Raw genomic sequence first — 17,634 nt, 5'->3', positions numbered from 1 at the left:
GTATAATTAAAGTTCGAACTGCGAATTTTTTTAACTCGTGAAATAAATCCTAGTTGAAATTAAAATACAAGTATTTGATTTCAATTTTCATACAAATTGAAAGTCCTGGCAAAGAAAAATTAAATGGGAAAATTTTAAATCGCGTTCTTAAAAACTATTTTTTTTTTTTTGGGTATTTTAAGTGTGATTACGTGGTCAACACTAAATTATTGTTATTATGTTATAAGTGAAAACAAAAAGGGCAACATTAAGCAACCGTCCTCATTGAAATCTTGGTTTTTTATGCTTGAAATTGAATTTAATTGTTATTACCTACACTCCTTGTGCAACATATTTATTTAAATTAAAGGTTATAAGTTTATAATTACATTAGCAAGAGATAGGATGTCTTATAAGAATTTAAATTTTAACGACATTGATAGTCACTGTCAATATTATGTAATCATTAAATGATTTTAAGGAATTTATATTTTATTTATATAGCTGTATAATAAAATAGGTAAGCTGAGAGAATGAATAATTTCTTGAAATCTATATAAAGTAAAAAAATTCTGGCCTAACAGGAATGCTGCTTTTGAATAATGATTAATAAAGAAATATATTTTTGTTTAATGTAAACTTAAAGTTGGTTTCTTTAAAATTGCTCCAGTAATTTTTAATGCAAAAGCTTAGTAATTACAGTTCTATTACAAGTATGTAAGATATATTTAGAAATAATGTGTATACTATGATTTTCATATTTTGTTTAACACACGGTAAATTACTTTTCATTCAATCCTATTGTAAACACCTCCGTTTACCATATTCGTCGGACGGATGATAGTAGCATTAACAAGTAATAAGAAATTCAAACATTTCTTTACATATCGCAACTGTTAAAAAAACTGTCAAAGGTTTTTTGATTGAAATTTTAGCTAATTTAAAAGTGACACTATAGTCCGTATAATAAGTTATTTCACTTTTAAATCTAAAACTAAGTAACGTCGCACACAATCGTAGTTGAATTACAAATCATCAGTTCCAAAACACACCATATTGTATGAGAAACATTGATAGTTATTTCTAAAAACTTAAAAAGAGAGTGATGGTATAATTAAATTATCGAATAATTGAGATGCATCACATTTAATCTTTAAAAATAATATTTTACTCCTGTCGATGAGGTATTTAACTCATCTATTTAATGGCAACTTTACTAAAAGATTAAATTTTCCTTGGTCTTGACGTGTCCCTTTCATTACACCTGTCAAATTCTTGTAACAAGCTTGGGAGAAAATACAACAAAATAAAATGGACATCTTTTCATCAATTCCTACACATATTGACTATGTTGGTCAAGCTAAAGCAGAAAAATTGTATCGTGCTATTATCACTCTTTTTAGCATAGTTGGTTTCATTTGGGGATATATAGTACAGCAATTTTCTCAATCTGTGTATATTCTTGGTGCCGGATTCATTTTAGCTGCTATTTTAACAGTGCCACCGTGGCCAATGTACCGAAGAAATGCCTTAAATTGGCAAAACCCTAGAAACACAGAAGAAAAACCCTCTGGGAAAAAAGGCAAGAAACAATAGTTATATTTATGAAAAATCTGTATGTGTGGTGCGTTATAAAATTAAATAAATATTAAGTTTCGCAATCTTTTATTTTTATTTAACTGTTATACATCATTTTCTTTGTTCAAAAACCATTATTACATTTTAACTAAATCAACACAATAACAACCACCAGTGTTAAAAATACATCATTTAATAAGTATTCTATTAGGAAACAAATAAAGACAATCAGAACATCGTGTATTCCAAAAACTTACGAATCTCTAATAGAATTATATATAGTGAATATATGGCATAGAGTAAGGAAAGATACATAATTTTTGAAGCAAAATAAGGAGTTATATTACTTTAATTGTCCTAAACAGAAAAGCGTCATTGTGTATTGACTTGCTAGAGGATTTGTTCACCACCATGAACAAGCTGCGGCATGACAGCCTTCTATAAAGTTGTTTAGTTAAGACAGAAACTTAGTGTTAATAATAATTTCTTTATGACTAAGGCCCTTTTAATAATAAGCCTTGTGATGTACAAACTTGATGAAAATTTGTGATGTTTTTGTAAACTCATGGTAATAACTATTTATTTTATTCCTGTATGAAAATATACTGTAGAAGCTCCAATAAATATCCAATTTTAAAGTTAGTGTTTTATAGTTTTTTTAGTGTTAGTGTTTTATTTGTTTGAGGTCTTAAATTTGCTTTTCTTTGCTCTTAGATTATAAACAATTTTTATAACAACTCTAAAGAATCAGTAGTTTTATTGTAACAACTGTTTAAAAATCAGTTCTTTAATTAAAACATTACCTGCAAATTTATTGTTAATTTATGTTTAATAAAAATAAAACACTTAGTTCTCATTACATTTTATTGTCACAAAATACAATGAGTATATTAAGATATGGAGTAGCAGTGCTTTGTTGAGAATTATGAAGAAATTATTGTTGTGTATTGTAAATTTTAATATCATAATACAAGGTGAGGTATATCATGGCTTGTAATATTTTAAGTATTAAAATAAAATATTTTATTCAAAAACTAATCTCATTAATATCATTTATAATTGATAATTTCTGAAATTATTATTGGCAATGCCAAAACTATAAACTTACATTCAATATTTTTGGTACAATGACTCTTAAAACATTTAACACACAATTCTCCTGTTAATTAAGAATTAAACATCATTATTATAGCTAAATTTTTCTCTGAGATTTTTAAATATTTTGTATATCCGATTTTCATTACACACATCACATTCTTCAGGTATTTCCTCATTTATTTTTTCACATGTTCCTTGCCTTTCTGTTTTTATTTCATTTGTTTTTGAACATTTCTCATTTTCTTCTTCTTTATTTACTTTTTCATTTTCCTTAATCACATCTGTTTCTTTAGTACCATCACTGGTAGTACTTGTTGTACAAGCTTCTGTCTTTCTTTGTGGATTATCACCATGATTTGAAGAAAGATTACTTTGTTTTTCTACATTTACCTCTTGATCTAATAGCTGTTGAATTGTTATTAGGGCAAAAACCATAGTTACTGCATAGTTTACTAATGAAAGTGTAAATGGGCCTACTATTAAAACAAATAGGGTTATAGCAATGATACTGCTAGGGAGTACTTCATAATACTTCCTGAAATAAAATGAAAACATAAAATGAAACATGTTAATTTTAAATTATTTGTGTTTAATAACAACTGTATTTTTAAGTAAATACTGATATGTTAAGCACAAACCTTGTCACATTAATCTTGTATGATTAGCTTAAAATAAATTATGGTTTATTATTTTTATGTAGTTGTAAACAATGTGTACACTCAAACAAAATGTTTTTGTGTGATGGATGGAGACTGCATAAAAATAACAACAGCGCTTCACAAGTAATAATATTTTTGCAACGCAAATATATTTTTTTTGTGTGCAGTAATAGGAACCATATAAAAAGTCTCATGTATGTAAGAAAATGAATCAAATCCAGATAACTAAGAATTGCTAAAACATAATGGTTATACTGCACTTGTTTGTAAGTATTTCAAAAAGCAAGTGTTAACCTGTTCATATGTGGTGTCGTCACACAGCTCTTCATTTAGGCTAGACTATATATAATCTGTTATATCAGTTAAATGTAATCATACTAAATCAGGTCAGAGACTTCTAGCTCGTATTCCCCATATACAAAATAATAATAAAAAAACTTACAAGTTTGGTCTAGGCACATCCATTTGCCAAATTACAATTGAGCATACTGACATTACAAATCCTGGATAAAATGATGTGTCATTATTTAGTACCATGCTGTATCTGAAATTAAAATGCAATTTAACATGTTTGTATAATTCCATGATTACTGATGTTTGCATTAATTTTCAATTGGATAATTAGCATTAATTTAATATATCATAATATAGAGGGTTATAAGCACTACTAGATCCAAAACTAATATATTTTAATTCCGAAAGTCCATGGCTTGATGAAACTGTAAAAACCATAGAGCTAAAGAAACGATGGTTGCTAGCCCACTGTTTAAAATCAAAGCATTTCACAAGAAAATCGGGGTGGCGCGCCTACCTACAGTTATATATACTTAACATTAACCTTTGTGTTTTTTACATCTATCTCTATCAAATATAAATAAATAGATAATATGCAAGAAATAGAAACTGCTAACTTAATTGCTATATTAGGTACTTAGGTTGTTTTTTATAGACCTCAATATAATAGCGATCTGGCAAGTTTTCTGTTTACACATGTAAGATATTGAATTTTAATATCAAGTGATTCTATATTTACTTGAAAAAGTTAATTAAGATTTGAGACATAGCGAAAGTTAGTATGTATAACACATAAATTATTCTTTATGTATGTTCAAAGTTTACAACAACCAATATAAAAAGTTATATATTTATAGTATTTTTTATTTAAATCTAGTGTTTATTTTAAAATAATGTTAGGTGGACAGTGATTTTGGATGGCATTAATAGTGATAATTTTTGATATAGAATTTGGCTCTGGCTATTGCTCTATTATTACTACTTTCAATTAGGTAATGGAAATGTATTTCAAAATGTCTTTAAAATACTTACTTAAAATTTCTAGCCCAAGTTAATAAAGCCGGAGTGTTAATTATCGTGACTAATAACCACAATAGGAACATCATCATGTGAAAGTTTAGCTTATTTAAGTCCTCATTAATGTTATTCATATGCATTACACCCGATGTTTCTTTATTCGATTCACATTGACTGGCAACATTATCATTATTTTCTAGCAGTTCCTTTGTATTTGATTTTTTATCATCAATCTGTAGAGTATTTTCATTACTATTTTCAACAGCCAGAGGATTATTTGTAGATTCTTGTGAATTTGGATTGGTTGTGTTAATTTCAATTTGATCATCTGTTTTTCTAGATTTAAATAGTCGACATATTTTACTGCCTATTTTTGCCATTAACCTATAAACATAATCTTCAAGATAATCTTCATACATTTTAGAGATCTGAAATAGAAAATAGTTAGTTTAATCAAATTAATTCCTGTAAAAAGTAAAATATTCTAGTTCTAAACATACAACAAAATAAATTAGACCATGGTTGCTTGTAAATATTTTTATTCACAATCATGTCTTGCTGTTCTCTTGTTTTTGTTAATTTGTTTGAAGCTATTAAATTCTTTGGGAATAAAGCTAATTTTAAAAACTATTAATAGAGATTGATAATATATCTCACAATTTCGTATGTACAGTCATTCTATATGTTTAAAAGATTTGGTATCTCTTAGGGATAATCGTAAAACTAAGTAAGGTCTTGGTTGTCCGTAACTACTAATCTCAGTTAATGTTATGCCTTGCAGTTCGCGTCTATCAAATCACATGATGATGAATAATCTCACCTTGAATGAATAGAAGGCGGCACCAGCCACAAGTGATGCAGCCCCGCACGAAGCGGTTGCAACGCAGAGTACCCCACTCACAACCATTGGCACAGTGCTTAGTCCAGATGCCATTTTCTCAGCGATATTTCCACCACCACGCCATACGATCCTGGAAAATAAAAAATATTTATTAGTTAGCCCGACGCCATAGTCAAGAATGTAATGATCTTTCGGAAGGCCTAAGTCTTGCAGTGGGCATCTTTCGCTTAGTTGGTAATAATGATGAAAACAATCGTAATTGATTTAAATCAGCTCGGAATGCTGATCTGAAGAGCCGCCCAGAAATTCAACAGTTTCTATTTGTAAATTAAATGTAACAATGTTGTCTGCGTGTACATTATGATTGTAACCACATAAATAAGTCAACAAACCAAGTTCCACATAATTTTATTAACCAAAAACTCTTGGATGTTTCAAGAGTTTTTGGTTAGTAAAATTTTTTTGGTAAATTATAAGTTAAGATTTAAAACTTAGAAAAGCCTCAGCGACCGTCTGTTCTGGGCGCCTTGTGCCTGCCCACCACCACATGCCCATCCTCTGACCTATTTTGGTCAACATTACGTTATAGTCAGCGGCGCATCGAAAAGTGGGATTCCACAAAAATAAAATTGTTTATTTACGTCGATACAAATACGGACGAAGATCAAATGAATATATGCACTACTACTTCGGATATCCTGTTACTATCTCAAAACCAACCGGTCCTAGGAAGAATCCCGCAATATCATTTGAGCCAAATGTAGAGAAATGACGGTAGATATTTTTGCAAGAAGCAGATTGTTCTTAAGTTTAAAATTGAGCTTAAAAAGTTTTTTTTTATGTTTAAGATAATTGGTATAATATTAATGTAATTTTATGTTTCAAAACCCTGGGGAAGTATTAAATAGTTATGGGTGAAAGATATAACCACTTATTGACCAACATGTATATGTAAATTGCAAAACTTAATTCGTTCTAAACTATAATTTTGTGATAAATATTGAGTAGAGACTAGAATAATTACCTGAATAATAATCTATGAGCCAGCTGCGACCAAAATACCATCACGGCCAATATGGCAGTGGCCGAAACGAAAACGATTCCCAACGCTGTGAAATACGTCGGCAGAACTATAACGGACCGCATAAAATATAACAGCTCCGTGTTATCCCAGCCTGCGATGTCTGTTATATTTATCGTGGGCACAAATCTGAAAGGAATTAACAAATACATTTTTTATAATTACTTATTTCCTTACTTAAAGTAGCTTTAAATTTTAAAGTTTATGAATAATAATAGGAAGTTTTATAAGTAAAAACTGTTTCAAAATTAACATTATTATTTTAGCCACGGGATATCTACTGCTGGACATAGGCTTCCCGCATTGATTTACTAAAGAACTGATTGGTGATCTGCTACCGACGTCTCCAAATGGCCTTAACTAGGTTGTCAATACTTTTAGTATGTCTCATGTTGCGCTTGCCGTTATCTCTCCTTTAAAAACTTAGAGCCCCAGAGGCTATTTGTTCTTAAATTTGCTTGAACGATTAAGTTTGCTGAATCAGGTTCGAAGGAAAAAGAAAGGATCCATACTGCTCATCAAAGATGTGGGACAGGGATGTTAACGTTATAATTTCAGTTAATAAGATCCATAGATACATTTTTTTATCAACATTTGTCTTTTTTCCTCCTTCAGAGGATCTGTATCATGCTTTTTCTTTCTTTCATCCATTATAAAATTTTTTCACTTCATAAGCATTATTACCATTCAACCATCATCTTTCATCCTTCTTCTCCATTCCCAAAGTATCACAAATTATTTATCACATTATTGTTTTGTATCTTACATTTTATTATATTGTACAACTAATCTATTACTATTCATATTTAATACTTTTTTATATATTCTTAAATATTTTTACATTCTTTTGGTCTTACCCGACCGTTTACTAGTTTTAATAGTTATAATCTTATTTTTATTTCTCTCAATTACCTTCACTTTTCAAGGGTTCGAGGGTGCATGGTGCAGATGGCAATTAGCCTAAACCACTGATAAATAACAACACCCGATAGATACCTCGAACCTTGGCTCAGACCTTTTCTTGCTCCTATACCGCCGAATTAGGAGGTTTAGTTAATAAAATAATATTTTAAAGACCATAAAAAAAATAAACGCAATGTAATCCGTTAGTAATTAGTTTAATAGTTTTTAATTATTACATTGAATTGTTATACGAAGAATTTCTTACAAATTGTTAAGAGTTATGTCAATAGACAATGTTTTTCTATTATTATAACATACATTTAAAGTTAAATACATGAAATAGAATAAGATACTTACGAATATATCATCCCAACGAATGCTCCAAACACGATAGCATAATACGGTTCGGCGTCTTCTGTGACCAAAGCGCGGTGTATAGAAAGACACGTTCCGTGCTTCTTCAAACTTCTTATGTTTGTTGTGGTCGCCAACAGAAGTACGACGGCCACATACGGCACCAAAATGGGCGTGTAGTTTCGGACTGATTCACCCAGCCGAATGTACCATGATGAAGATATACTGAGCAGAAAAATGTATAATAACTTTACTAACGACATATACGACATAGAAGCTCAAAAGATTGTATCGAAAATTATTTTTATTTTTATTCATAAATATGTTACTCTATTATAATATATAAAGTTCTTTTCCCTAATATGTTCAAATAACATTAAAAATTAACAAGAGTTTATTTTATCAAATTAAACCTATGCAGTGACATTCCAGCGGTAAAAGAACTGACATTTGCAATCGTAGGTCGCACGTTCGATTCGCACAAGATACGAGCATCCGATAATTCACAATTTGTGCATCAATTATATAGGATTACCACAGCTCACAAACAAATTTCCAGAGGATGGGCAGCAGCATATTTTGCGTACCATAATACCACATTGCGACCGCCAACCCGTCTGCCAAGCGTGGAGAGTTTAGTATATCCTCATAGATATCTTTGGAGCAATTAATCATCATCATCATAGGCCTCTCTCAAAGACAGCATCGATAACCAGTCTTGCGTTGCCAGAATCCAGCTACATCCCGCAACTTTGACTATGTTGTTGTTCCATCTAGTAGGGGGTCCACCCATGCCACGTCTACTGGCCCATGCCCATGATTGCCAGTCGAGAACCTTTCAGCCCTAAAGACAGTCGATTGCACGACTGGACAGGAAATTTATATAAATAATTATAATACGTCGATATGAAGTGAAAAACGAAGCTTCCAAGTAAAATTAAAAATTTGCAGTTTAAATGTAAATTACAGTAAAAAGATATTACCTGATGGTAAATGTACACTTGGGGTCCAATAACAAAGTGACTTTGATCATTTCCTGAGGTAGCGTTCCAGTGTTAAAATTAGGATTACTCTTAAAAAGACGTAATTTCATTGGAGATCGTTTTAAGTGCCTGAAATATTTAAAAACAAAGTGTTACACAGTCAACATATTTAATTCCATACTTAGTGCTTTTTCACTAAACATTTATAGTTCAAAATTTAAGACGCCAAAAATATTTAACAATAAAATTTAAAGCCGTATTTAAACAAGTGTATAAATTTGTCGATTGACAAACTGTACTTTAATTTTAATTTTAGTGTTCTTTTTCCATATAGTGATGTGTAGAGATTTTTTTGATTTGGCACTGCAAAGGACACTAAAATTAAAAAAGCGAAATTACTTAAACTTTTTAATGTTCAAAAACATTGTCTAAATAAATTAAGTGAAATAAATATAATCTATTGGAAAAATCCCGACATATGTCAAGGTTACCAAAATTTTTTTTAACCAAATTCTACAGCTCTTTTCAGTTTTTATGGCAATTACTCTATTTATCAAACGGTGAAATCACTGCTTATCTCATTAGTTAGTTATAAAGAGCTAAGGATACGTTTACATGTATTTAATATAATTATTGGTCGAATTTATTTATCGATTCCTGTTTAAGCTTGGTGTGTTTCTATCACCATGATGGCATATATGTCGCATAACTCACCGAAAAAGTTATCGGAAGAGAATTTACGTAAAAAGTTGGCACATAAAGAAGAAAACAATAATTGTTAATAGCAAATTATTATAAGTAGAGACATGTAAACGCATCTTTAATTTTATTTAACAATTGTTGACGGCGACTAATAATCTCTTACACACAAAAGTGTCCCATGAATAGAGTATAGAGATAAGTAAGAAAGTGACTAATATATAGCTACTTCCGCTATGCAGCAGTAGTCATGTAATGAAGTGCACCGCTTGCCAAACATTGAGTCTTTTTTGGCACTGGTCGGTGTAACATTGCTCCTAAGGATGCCCCGTTGAGGGGTGAAACACGTGTAGAGTAGATTAACGGTGGTAGTTGTGTTTCGCATTGTTTGCCGCACGCGCATTTATCAGCGGGCTGGCGGACGATGCACTTCATTGCACGACTACTGCTGCATAGCAGAAGTAGCTAGTATTAGTCACTTTTCTTACTTAGGATGGACTTCAGCAATGTAACGCCTGAATCTATTAAATATAGAGATAAGACCGGCAAAGTAAAAAGCGAAAAAAGGTCGAAGAATTGCTCGTCTGAAGAGGCAGTGGGCGGGGCACAGCGCTTGGGCAAACAGACATCGTTGGGGGTTGTGACGACCACGAACTTGAAGACACGGTGTAGGTAAGCCCCTCCTTAGGTAGACCAACAACATAATTAAGTCCACAAGAAGTCGCTAGGAAAGAAAAGTTTATGCCTTGCAGTGGGCGTTTATCGCCAGAAAAAAAGAATCAAAAGTGATACTTACGTAAAATAATGATAGTATTCGTAATTTTTAGCCCAAGGGACATGGAATTCTGCAGTCACGTGGTACTCCTTGGCCTGACAGTTTGCTGATGGCTCAACGTAAAGCAAATATGCCTGATTCACTAGAAACATGTTTGTCAACATAAGCTCATAATACAAGGCGTTGGGTTCCGTTTCTTCTTTTATAACACGTCTGCCAAATGTCGGAGCATTTACGTATATCAATCTTGAGTAATAATCGTTAATATCAACATTTAGGGTGACCTGAAAACATTTATAGCATTTCCGTTAATTTTCAGAAGATTCTTCAAAGAATACTGGAAAAGTAACCACAAACAAAACCAAGGTGAGTTTTCGTGGACTCTTATCAGATCAGGAAGCATTTCACGCCTTTTACGCCATCATAGAGGAGTTCAACCTGATTTTAGTTGATATGAAATTAGGCTTTTTTAGCATTCTTTTTATAACATTCACAAGTGGTACGTGATCTTAAGAGGATAATAATTTAAGTAAATTAATAAATATTCATGGAATATGAATATTTAAATAAGACTGCTACATAGCTATACATGCTTGTGCGGTTGAGACAGATATGTATCTGCTGGTGCGAACGAGACGACATGTTAGGTCTGCCCAGGCAGGTAGACAGCTTTTAAAAATATTTATTAAATCGGTTTTAATATGCATCAGATATTCGATATTTGGCTATATTATACCAGTATGGTTAAAAGAAAAGAAAATTACCGGTTTCTTAGACGGCGAGACCCTGACAACCACGTGTGTCCATTCGGGATGATCTTTCATCACACTGTGAAGGTTTACTGTTGCAACTTTACGGCGTTCGGCAACATTCGCTGTACCACTCCAACGACTCAACTCCGCCAAAGATGTCGACTCTTTACTGCGGGTTAAAGATAATAAAACATTTCACTAAAAGAGGGTCAAACAGATTAAACACTGTAAAAATTGTAATATTAGAATAACATTAGATCTATTTTATAAGAACTGCCTTGCACTTCTATCCCAGTGACATTTGCAGATTCCGTGGGCGCGAGGGGGCAGGGCGCTAAGAGTGCGTTGCTGTTCTAAGGCTCTTTGGGCAAAAAACAGTCAGGTCAAAAAATATATATGAATACTAGCTGATCCCGCAAACGTTGTTTTGCAAAAAAATTGTTTTATATTAGCAATTAACAAATAAAAAATAAGGGTTGATCGTAGAGGGGTGAAAATTTAAGGTTGCATGTATTTTTGTATGCTGTATCATAAAAAAATAAAAACAAAAATTTTAGTCTAAAAAATAAAAAAACAAATTAGGTGTGGACCACCCTTAACATTTAGGGGGATGAAAAATATATGTTTTCCGATTCTCCACCCTGGCCGATGTGCACGCTAAGATTCACGAAAATCGGTCGAGCCTTTTCGGAGGAGTTCAATCACGCACACCGTGACACAAGAATTTTATATGTTAGATTGTGTGCATTCATCTGTGGCTATCGACTATACTCGAAACCCGTAGCCCCAAGTGGTTTATAAGGAAGTTTAAAATTAGTGGCTAGTAAATAATTACTTGTTTTCTTACCCACCAGTGCCTGTAAGTGTTGTGTGTATACTTCGCATTGCATCCAAATATCCAGTCTTTATCGTGAACATTAACTGATTCGATTGCCACAAATTGATTCTGAGGATATTTCACCAATCGTATCATCAGGATCGTTGTCCTAAAAATTATTCAAAAAAATGTAATCGATAAGTTTGTTGATTCTTTTCAGATCAGAGCACGTTTGAAACCGAACTGCTCACGTCATTAATTTGTTTCAATTTCCCAGGAGCTGACATAGATAATATAAATTTAAATAATCAAATAATTCGACAATCAATCGGAGCATAAAATAATCATTCAAAGAGCCGCATGTGGCTTGCGAGCCGCAGTTTGGCCACCCCTGGTAAAATAAAAAATAACTAAGCTAAAATATATGTTATCATTTTATGTTTTATGATTAAAACATTAATAATGTTATAAGAAATAGTACTGTAAATTGTAACTAATCGATTATACATTGTTTTATTGTAGAAATATCGTCTCAAACATAACAAGTGTTGAAAGCGACGGTGTCAGTAATTTATAAAATATGACAAAGAAAATGAGGCAAGCATTTGAAATAGAATATTACATTTCTGGAGATATGCCAGAGTACAAATATTAGCAACTTGGTATGCAATTATTATATATGGATGCCAACGTAATCAAATTACCGACGTCATAACGCAAACCTTTGATGTATGAACTAATAATTAAATATAAATAATCTAAATATTCCTAAAACAAAAACAATTTATTCAAATTAGTCAGGTTAAGGAGTAAAATTTAGTGACGATCGTGTATCGTGATTTTGTTTGTTAATAGGCAAGTTTTTTTTAGAGATGGGCAATGTTGCCATATTAACATTTACAAATTCCGCGAGTTAGAAAAGGCAGGGCGCACATGTCGCTTAACCGAAACCAGATAGAGCCTTAACTCAGGCTACTAAATACTTTTTACATTAACGGACTTAGATAGTGATATCACTAAAAACATCACCGCTTTCTTTACACCTTTTAAAAAAATGTTACCAGTGTTAAATTGTTTCGTGATCAGGTAATAAATTATGGTAACATTTTAGCAACGAAGAAATGATATTATCAGAGTTGCTACAATAAGATATGGTATTTAGCGTATAACATCATAAACAGTTTCGTACAAGCGATAAGATTAGATTGATAAATACAAAAATATTATTAAGCATCTAACTAGTTCAATCAGAATTACAGTTAGGGCGTCTGATATAGCAAATCCAGATATAGTGGTTACCTGTCAATATCAGGTCTTATAATCTGATAAACTCTGCGATTGTCTTCATACCAAAACGCATCCACCGGTAAAATGACTACAGGTCGCTTTATATTCGGATTGAGGGTCATAGAACGATTCGCCTAAAATTAAAAAAAAACTCACAAACTATACAGGATGATTCGTTAACGTTGTAAAATCTTTAAATGGGTGAATGCACAGCTCATTTGCTGTCAATTAAAGTATGCTACACACTATCTAAATAACAATTTTTTCAGAAACAATAGATAACATAATGATAATTAAGCTAAAGCGTATTCAAAATAAGGATTAATATTAATTATAGTTTATTATCTGTCTGAGTAGACTTTGTGCTGAAAGAAGTAATTGGTCAGTCACATTTAAATCGAAGAAATAAATTAATAAAAATTTATTTCAGATTGGTCACTTTATGCAGGGTGACTAGAAATATGTGTAAAAGCTTTAGCTAATAAATGAGACATTCACCTGTTCATAGCTTTTACACCTATAATCAAACAATCTGTAGAATTAGATCCTCCGCCACCTTCCAACTACATCGATATAATTCATATATTGCTTATAATTAAATAGAACATAGAACTAACCTCAAAATATTGTTGAGCTTTACTCTTCATTAGTTCTCTTTTGTTAGACAATTGTAGTGTCTGTGGGTCAACAATATCGAAGAGATATCGGTTTATTGCCATCACTAATTGTTTGCACCATACCATGCTGACATGATCAGGTGAGACCCATACTCCGGGCACTGCAGTCGTCTACAAAAAATAACTGATATATTCTTGGTAGATACAAAAGTAACACTGTAAGTGACCACAGATTCGACAAAGGATGGCACAAATGTAACTCTTCAGTCGCTCGTCACTCTTCTTCTTCCATGGATTCACCAAGCAGTGGTCTGAGCTGACAACCCACGCAGTATGTATAAGGAGGCCTTTTTGCAAAACATTGGCATTCAAATTCACCAATCTAACTCATCTCCCTACTTAAACATATTTGAAATAATCCCACTAATGCAGCTTTGAAAGCCCATCAGCTTATGTTAGCTCTTGACAGACCTAAATCCTTCAGCAGGTTACAGAATGATTTTGCTGTTACACCACTCGCCTTTACCTATACCTTTACCACATACAAATTCTACATAAATTTATTTTTAGTTATTCCATTGTAAGCCGAGTGGTCTTTTGGCATATTTGCTACTCAGGGAACAGTAAATTATGCTAGCATTCTAATATATTATATTTTACATCTAGGCCCGTATAAAATAGGAAAGAAAAAGAACCATATCTGTATTTTTATATAAATCCTCAAAAGATTTTTTTTATGCTAATGCTCATCATAAATTTATTTGTATAAGATTTCTTAAACACCTGGCACATGACACGTTAATCAATGCAATAAAAAAGACTTCCAAAGTTATTGTGATCTTGACTTATTGCCTGCTGCATAAAACAAAAATCAAAGGAATCATATCAAATAATATCAAAGGATCTTTTTAAAAATACAGTATACAAATATACATTACAACTTCCAATCTACCACACTTTTTATATTGTGCAACAATAAAGCTAACTCTAAAATAATTTATGCAGATTTTAATTCAGGTATAATCCAGGACAATTTTGACTAAGGCACATTCCCACAAGGTCATTGAAACTAATAATTATTGTTGTGTTATACACAAAGCTTTTTATGATTTATATGACATCTAAGTACATTCTGAAATTAATACATGTACTTTGAAAATACCAGAAATTAATACATACCAAAGCACTAATATAACTCTCATTAGTAGAAGTTAATCCAGCTGGTACAAGAAGATCCCGTGGTCCACTTCCAAAACTAATTATCATTTTTTGCTGATTAAATTCTTTATTCTGCTTAACACTTAATTCCCATTCCAACTCCATTAACTTGTAAAATTCATTCATTTGTATATCAAAATTAATAATAGGTGCCTTTAATGGAGCTGCCAGAGTTATTAAAAGAGATGTCGAGTTTTTTGTTGAGTAATATGATAATAGACGCTTTGCTATAAGACCACCCTGTTTGAGAAATTGTCAATTTATCAATAAAAATAATTTTCTTTGTAAAATAAATTATGTTACAAATGTTATAAATTATTTCCCAGTAAATAATTAAGTACAATACTATCATAAGATATAAAGAACTGGTATCTGGGTAGTGCAATGGAAAAATTTTAGAATTTTCGCACACAAAATTTTCTTTTTTGCAATGTAACAATAAAAGATGTATTTAAAAATTAAAACTCAAAAGTCTTACCATTGAATGACCAATAAGTACAACAGATGATGGTGCAGATTTAGTGTAACTATTACTTTTATATAGGCTTAAAATTTTTGACACACTAGCTGCAGCAAATTCTGTTTGACTTTCCAATACGCCTCCAAATAAACCAGACAATTCTTCATTATAACTAACTGTAAATTTATTTCAAGATAATACATGTATTATCATAATATATATTATTATCTAATAATGCAAAATATGCAAAAATATATCATATAATACAAAATACACTTTGGATAGCACAGCAAAATTAATGACATATTTAAGAAAAAGTATTTTTATTAGCACCTTCAGATTTTATTTTTATGGTATATGTAGTAATCATAATCTGTATTTAGCATCCATGAATTTTGGCAAGAGAATTATAAAAAAAATTGAATATAAATATACTAATGAATGAATGTAGAATAGGATCAGCATTCATAGAAAGGGAAAAAATACACTTACTTGTAAAAAAGTTGAAATGGTAATCATAACCTTTGGCTAATGCTTTTCGAAGGGCAACGGAGGCAAGTGATCTGGCCTGCATGTGACTGCCTGAATTTCCAGGCAAAAATAAAACTGGTATTCCATCAAACCTAAAATTTAACATATTACTGATATGCTTTACATAAATTTAAAAATTGACTATCACAATATTTTTAAAAAGCAACATGCACAAGGTTTAATGGCTTTTGATAGGAATTCCTTAAATAAATACAAAATATATCAGTACCGGTACTATAATAAATAATAATAAAATTGAAAATCACATGTCCTTCATTTTGAAACACTAGCTAAAATAAAAATGAAAAATTAAATAATATACAAACCACATTTTTCTAGCTCTCTCTGTAAATCTCCCCTCACTGTAAGCGAATAGTCCATATTGCGGATAACTTTTCTGTATATTCTCATCTAATGAAATTCGCTACAACAATAAACAATTTATAAAACAATATTCTCATGTTCTATAAAAATTAAGATGAAATACGTACAACAAATCGCGGATATTCAAACATATAGGTCATAGCACAGTAATCATTTTTGTCACTGAAATATAAATTTAATACTCCGAAAAAATAAATTAATAGTGATATTAAAGAGAGAAACAAAAATGAAACAATAATATCGAAAACTTTCATTTTGTTATGTAATTTACGTATAATTCTTTTTTAACAAATAAACCATTTTAGTTTACATTTAAAGATTCAAACCAAAATAAATAACATTTAAACACACATCGCCTTCATCACTTAATCATTATGTTTAGAAGAGCTATATGAAAAGCCTCTTTAACTACGAGCTGTGTTGCCATTAAAAAAATAAAACATCCCAAAACAAAAAAAATTTAACTTACGTTCGTATAAATCAAAAAGTTTAGTACACTCTACCACAAATCAATAATTTATATCTAAAATATTTTATATTTTACAACCTTTTATTTCAGTCGTTACTTTAATTCTGCATATAAACTAGGAACAATCTATTTTTAATCCGAACTCGGTTGCCTTATTGTAACTTAGAGTGCGCGTATTAGACTGTTGAGTTAAACTTAGCTAGATTAAACGCAAAGTGCCACTCGAGATAATCTCTGTTTGATATTTGACTAAATATGTGTTTAGCATTACAATTCATGAATGCGAGAGGGTCTAACGACAGCTTCTTCGGTTGCCTTTTTCAGAATGGTCGCTATCGGTAACACTACCATTGTATTTAAATGGAAGGAGATGCATGTAACTACATTAAAGGATACTGCACCCGTTGAAGGCGAAGCTTACGCATCACGTACTGTAAAGTACATAAATGTTCCCAGGGGTTTCTACTAGCTCTAATCATTCGTAGCTGTATCATTTCTAGTTCACGGACCCTTCCGCTCCGTGAACTCAGTACCGATGAAGTTGTAAAAGCCTTAGAGCATTAACATCATCAGACAAAAGAAAAAAAGCAGTATCATGAGTTCGGGAAAAACGCATAAAATAAAATGTACACAATTTTTGTAACTATCATCATGTAGTGAAAATCGTACGCTAGTGAGATATTATGCTTAAAAACGGGTAACTATGCCAAAATATAAAAAAATAGACGTTGATTTTAACAACACAGATTTCGATTTCGAAAATGTTATGGGTATATTTATTATTAATGTGTTAACACTGTCACAATATTACCGAAAAGCATGAGGCGTATCAGGATTG

At 31.4% G+C, this 17,634-nt stretch overlaps 2 protein-coding genes across 2 annotated transcripts; one reads left to right on the top strand and one right to left on the bottom strand.

Moving 5' to 3' along the window:
• Positions 1 to 1,214: 1,214 nt before the first annotated feature.
• On the top strand, positions 1,215 to 1,640 carry Spase12 (Signal peptidase complex subunit Spase12). The gene has a single exon (XM_068775859.1). It carries the CDS (start codon positions 1,291 to 1,293, stop codon positions 1,573 to 1,575), a length of 285 nt encoding a protein of 94 aa, XP_068631960.1. The 5' UTR covers positions 1,215 to 1,290; the 3' UTR covers positions 1,576 to 1,640.
• An 811-nt stretch (positions 1,641 to 2,451) lies between these two features.
• On the bottom strand, positions 2,452 to 16,679 carry PGAP1 (GPI inositol-deacylase). The gene is made up of 17 exons (XM_068775600.1): positions 16,435 to 16,679; positions 16,270 to 16,367; positions 15,905 to 16,035; positions 15,431 to 15,588; positions 14,914 to 15,192; positions 13,735 to 13,905; positions 13,130 to 13,251; positions 11,865 to 11,999; positions 11,026 to 11,182; positions 10,283 to 10,545; positions 8,788 to 8,916; positions 7,808 to 8,029; positions 6,491 to 6,676; positions 5,446 to 5,596; positions 4,641 to 5,053; positions 3,757 to 3,858; positions 2,452 to 3,190 (listed from the first exon to the last, which is right to left on the bottom strand). The coding sequence occupies exons 1-17, from the start codon at positions 16,579 to 16,581 to the stop codon at positions 2,731 to 2,733; spliced, it is 3,324 nt and encodes a 1,107-aa protein (XP_068631701.1). The 5' UTR covers positions 16,582 to 16,679; the 3' UTR covers positions 2,452 to 2,730.
• Between the last annotated feature and the right edge of the window lie 955 nt (positions 16,680 to 17,634).

This window comes from Battus philenor, unplaced genomic scaffold (genome assembly GCF_028537555.1).
Source record: "Battus philenor isolate CCGP_79_NKW_IND1 unplaced genomic scaffold, ilBatPhil1.0.hap1 SCAF_9, whole genome shotgun sequence".
Lineage (NCBI taxonomy): Eukaryota > Metazoa > Arthropoda > Insecta > Lepidoptera > Papilionidae > Battus > Battus philenor.
The sequence above is the reverse complement of the archived record's forward strand: the minus strand, read 5'-3'. Positions and strand labels throughout refer to the sequence as shown.

What these genes read in the sequence shown, in the direction of transcription:
- PGAP1 (XM_068775600.1), bottom strand. Translation starts at nt 16,581, where the DNA reads ATGAAAGTTTTCGATATTATTGTTTCATTTTTGTTTCTCTCTTTAATA. An exon ending in CCATTTCAACTTTTTTACAA is followed by an intron (nt 15,589 to 15,904) that starts GTAAGTGTATTT and finishes ATAAATTTACAG; the next exon opens with TTAGTTATAATGAAGAATTG. An exon ending in AAGTGTACATTTACCATCAG is followed by an intron (nt 8,030 to 8,787) that starts GTAATATCTTTT and finishes TTTTCTGCTCAG; the next exon opens with TATATCTTCATCATGGTACA.
- Spase12 (XM_068775859.1), top strand. Translation starts at nt 1,291, where the DNA reads ATGGACATCTTTTCATCAATTCCTACACATATTGACTATGTTGGTCAA.